The following is a 4570-nucleotide window of genomic DNA, read 5'->3' on the forward strand; positions in this document are numbered from 1 at the left end:
CAACCTGCACGTTGTCTCGGGCATCAAAAGTGATGTAGACAGAATAATATCAGAGATCACACAGATTATGGACCCAAGACAACCATTTGTAGGCATGAATAGAAATGAGAACAATGCATTTGTCAAATACGTGACTTGCAAAGATGAAGAATAAAACCAAAAGTGAAACACGACATCCCACAGGAAAAGATAGCACCCGAACTTAGGCCCCGTTTAGGTCAAAAAAAAAAATTGGATTTTGGCTACTGTAGCACTTCGTTTGTATTTGATAATTAGTGTCTAATTATGGACTAATTAGGTTCAAAAGTTTCGTCTCGCAATTTCTCACCCAACTGTGCAATTAGTTTTTTTTCGTCTACATTTAATACTCCATGCATGTGCCACAAGATTCAATGTGATGGGCACTGTACAAAAAATTTTGGCAACTAAACGGGGCCTCAATATTTCCTGAAGGTAAAAGTACCCACGTTTCACAAATTCGTCTAATGCTTCCAGATATCGTATTAGCTGTCAGCTTGCACTGGCCAGACAAACATACAAGGCATATACACATTTCACATACACAAAGTTTCCACCCAGCATGCCACATGATCTAAATTACCAGATAGTAGGTACAGGACGAACTAAGTGGTCTGACGAGATATATTATGATTAGAATCCATCAACTCTGCCCCAACCATTAGAAGCATAACAAAATACTTTTAACATACTAGGACAGTGAATTTACAAGTAGTAAAAGATAGACCTCATTTCATAAATCATAAATAAATAGGTTAGGGGGTGCGGGGGATCTGCAAACCATGAACCAATACCAACCACAAACAATGAGAAACAGAGCTGTACCAACTCCATGCATAAACACTTCCTCTGTCACGCATTGTATGATGTCCTGTCGCATTACTAAACAGTTTTGTGCCCCCGATCAAAAGCATGCAGAACGATATTAGTGAAGGAACAAACATAACCATGCTAAGCAACTGATTCTAATTGACCATATGTTTCTGTGGGTTATTACTAAGCAACCAACTCAAGTCATACCAATCCCAATTTAGTACCAGTAGCATCACGGCAAAAAGTAACAACTGTAATTGAGACATCCACATAAGGCCATTTAGTTTATATAAGGCAAAACAACATGTCCATCAACAGAAGCAATCACATTGTTTCTTTTGCTGAAGATGTTGCCCTCCAAATCAATGAAAATTATGAGCCTGTGCAATGCCCACTTAAAAACACCGAAAAAACATCATGAGTAAACAAGGAAACTATATTAGCAGTAGCTTCAACTAGCCAAAAAGAATGCAAGAAAGGGTAATGCGATATACCATATGCCTGTTTTTGGTAAAATTTCAGTCGCCTACACAGCCAAGTGTTCAGATTAACAGCACTACTGTTCTATCACCCTGTGTTCTTCAACCCATTGTTTGCCGACATGCAGCCCCTCCATCCTGCGCTTGCCCCATTGCCGACAGCGGTGCTATCCCCGAGTCTGCCGATGCCTCCCCTGCTATGCTAAATAGGTTTTTGCCAGTGATATCATCGTCGCTGCTATGTGTCCCCACCCTTTCCCCGCCCATCAGGCGTTCTCCTTGCTGTCCATGGCTGGCAGCATTCCTGGCTCCCCCATGCCTCCCTGCCCCTGCACCAGCCAGGCAGACACCTCTGCAGGTCTGGCCTGTTTGCCATGGCTCTCTCCCCTATGGCCAGTGATTGACAGTATCTCACCACGAAAAAACCCACCACCCCTAACTGCTGTTGCTTGAATTGATGCCCAGACGACTGAAATCTAGTAGGCGCGTAACAAAAGAAGATATATTGCTAATGCACAAACAGAAACACGGAGCACAGCAATTCCTCTAATTGACCAAACAGTGCCTAAGCAGAGGAACACAAATGATGAAGGCGTCAAGAAGCAGAATTCGTAAACAAACTTAGTATATAGTACAATTGTAATCAGATGCAATACATGTCAAATGCTGAGGCAATTTTATGATTTCACTCAGCAATCACACAAAATAGACAGCATCACCAAGTCATTAAGTAATTACAAGTAAGCAAAGTAACGCACTTATCAGCAGAACACTGACCATTATTAGATAAAAAAAGGGACGTAAGGCCATGCGGCAGCAGTAAGCCAGTAACATAAACCAGAAGATAACCAACCATACAACGTTCCTCAGTCGCACGAATTTTTTTTTGTCACCGCAAAAACAGCCATGAAACATAACCAGTCTCCAGATCCCTATATTTCTGTAGGCTAATAAGCAACTACTCATAGAAGTCACATCACTTCCAGTTTAGTAATAGCAGCATCACGACGAAAACTTCCAGCACTGCTACGCAACCGAGCACCAGATTACCTCTTAAGGCGGAGATAGATCAGCATGACAGCAGCCATGCCGGCGGCGCCGGCAGCCGCAGCCGCCGCCATCCCCAGCCACGCAACCTCCCCTTCCTTCGGGGCCTCAGCCGCCGGCGCAGCCTCCCTCTCCTTGGTGGCGGCGGCAGTGGCGGACGCCTTCAGGGCGCTGATCTCCTCCTCGAGCTTGAGCTTCTCCTGGCGCACGGCATCCACCTCCTCGGCGAGCTTCTCGTGGCTCTCCTTGTCCAGCTCGTGCTCGCCCTTCTCGGCCTTGAGGAGGGCCTCGAGGCGGTCGACCTCCGTGCGGAGCGAGGCGACCTCCTTCTCGGCAGAGGCGGCGGCGAGCTCGGCGATGGTGACCTCCTCCCGGGCCTGCATGAAGATCCCCTCGATGCTGTGCGTCTCCTCGGCGAGGGACTTGTTCTCACGGCGGGCCTCGGCGAGCTTCGCCTCCAGGTTGAGCTTGGCGGCGCGGAGGTCCTCGATCTCGGCGCGGGCGGCGACGGCAGCGTAGGACCTGGCGGCGGTGTGGGCGCCGGCGACCCCCTCTTCCTCCTTCGCGACGCCGCCGTTAGGAGCGGGGTTCTCGGCGGCGACCGCGGCGTAGGACTTTGCGGGGTGGGTGATGGGGACCTGCTCCTCCTCCGCGACGCCGCCGTTGAGCGCGGCCTTCTCGGCGGTGGGGGATGCGAGGTTTTCGTCGCCGTTCTCCATGGGGAGGTGGTGGTGGGTTTTGGGCTTTGGTGTTTCTGTGCGTGGGATTGCTGGCCTGCGGGTGGGAAGTTATGGGGAAAAGGTAGGGGGAGAGGAGAGAAAGGGGACGCTTCTTTCTCCTTTTCTGCTGTGCTTGCTGAGGGGGGTGAGAAATATCTAGAAAGGCAGGTTCCGCCTCGCGTCAATGACGGGTGGGCCATATGCTCGGAGTCGCGGCGCGGCCGCACCTGTCAGTTACTGCTCGCCATCTGATGGGAGCGCGTGCATGACGGCAACGGCGGTGTGTTGCCTGGTGGGTCCACGGTGTCAGCGACGCGGTGACTCTTTCGTGGCGAGGAAGTTGGTGCCAGTGGACGGCGTCACCGGCTCTCCCGTTTCGGTAGTGCGCTGGATTATGGTATGGGCGCGAGATTCGCGCCTTGCGGGCCCGAAACGCAAGTGGATGGAGGATGGCTGGTTTTAGCTCAGATTCGAATTTCGAAGGGCATGGAAATGCATGTCTACGTCCCATTTGAATGATTGAGAACAGTTTTGGTCTTTTGGTTTTCAAAATCGTATTTTAAAAAAATTGTGTCGCCTCTAAAGCCCTCTTTGGAAGACAGGAATAATATAGGAATTTCAAAAGAGTCGGTTTATTTTTATAGAAAAACAGGAAAAGTTCTCGTGTTCTAAAGAGGACCTAAATAGAAGAGATAACGCACCACGCACAACCGCATGGAGTAATGTCATCCATTTTTCAACTTGGTTGAAGCATGAAACAATGGAGTTCCTTTCGATATCCAGCCTTTTCGTTTTGTCGTAAATAATCGTAAATTATTTACTACTGGCTGGTTTGACTGGTTTGGTATGAGAGAAAAATATTGTTCCAACTTATAATCCACGATCGTATACGATCGTATAAGCCCAGCCGAACAAGCTGATGATTGTATTTGGCGACCATGACAACACTTGACTTACATCTATTTGTTGCTCGCGGAGCAGTCATGCCGTCGTCAATCAACCTTCAGGCTTAAACTACCCACAACGTAAGTTTTTTTTTGTGATGTTGAAAGATGAGAGAGTGTTGGAGCATCGGTGCTGACCGTTGTGGCTATTGATGCCGGGTTTAGATTTTATCTACCCGATGCATGTTCCTTCCCCAGTGCTGAAAGAGTAAAAAATAATTTCCCAACTGGCCATTGGTCCTAGACGATGGTTCTGATGGTTGGGGTCACACGAAAGAAGCACTTATGCCCATTGTGTAAAGTACAATTGGTCTAGACGGCACGCTGAAATTCCTTTTCAGCACCGCTGACACTGTGGGTAGTCTTACGATTCTATTGGAACTAGGCTTGATGGTTCACTGTACATCATTTGGTTCTTATTTGGAGTCGGCACCACTATTGTTGTGTTTTGTACTAGTTATGTTCCTTCCAAGTGTCGCCCTGACTAGTGTTGTAGAAAATATTAACAACATTTGTATATCTAAATAGGTTTATTATAAAAACAAATTCA

General features: G+C 47.7%; 1 protein-coding gene across 1 annotated transcript; it reads right to left on the minus strand.

The window, feature by feature from the left end:
• Positions 1 to 612: 612 nt before the first annotated feature.
• On the minus strand, positions 613 to 3166 carry LOC136458783 (uncharacterized). Its single transcript, XM_066458714.1, has one exon. It carries the CDS (start codon positions 3074 to 3076, stop codon positions 2357 to 2359), a length of 720 nt encoding a protein of 239 aa, XP_066314811.1. The 5' UTR covers positions 3077 to 3166; the 3' UTR covers positions 613 to 2356.
• Between the last annotated feature and the right edge of the window lie 1404 nt (positions 3167 to 4570).

The sequence above is a fragment of the Miscanthus floridulus genome, chromosome 6 (genome assembly GCF_019320115.1).
Source record: "Miscanthus floridulus cultivar M001 chromosome 6, ASM1932011v1, whole genome shotgun sequence".
Lineage (NCBI taxonomy): Eukaryota > Viridiplantae > Streptophyta > Magnoliopsida > Poales > Poaceae > Miscanthus > Miscanthus floridulus.

What these genes read in the sequence shown, in the direction of transcription:
- LOC136458783 (XM_066458714.1), bottom strand. Translation starts at nt 3,076, where the DNA reads ATGGAGAACGGCGACGAAAACCTCGCATCCCCCACCGCCGAGAAGGCC.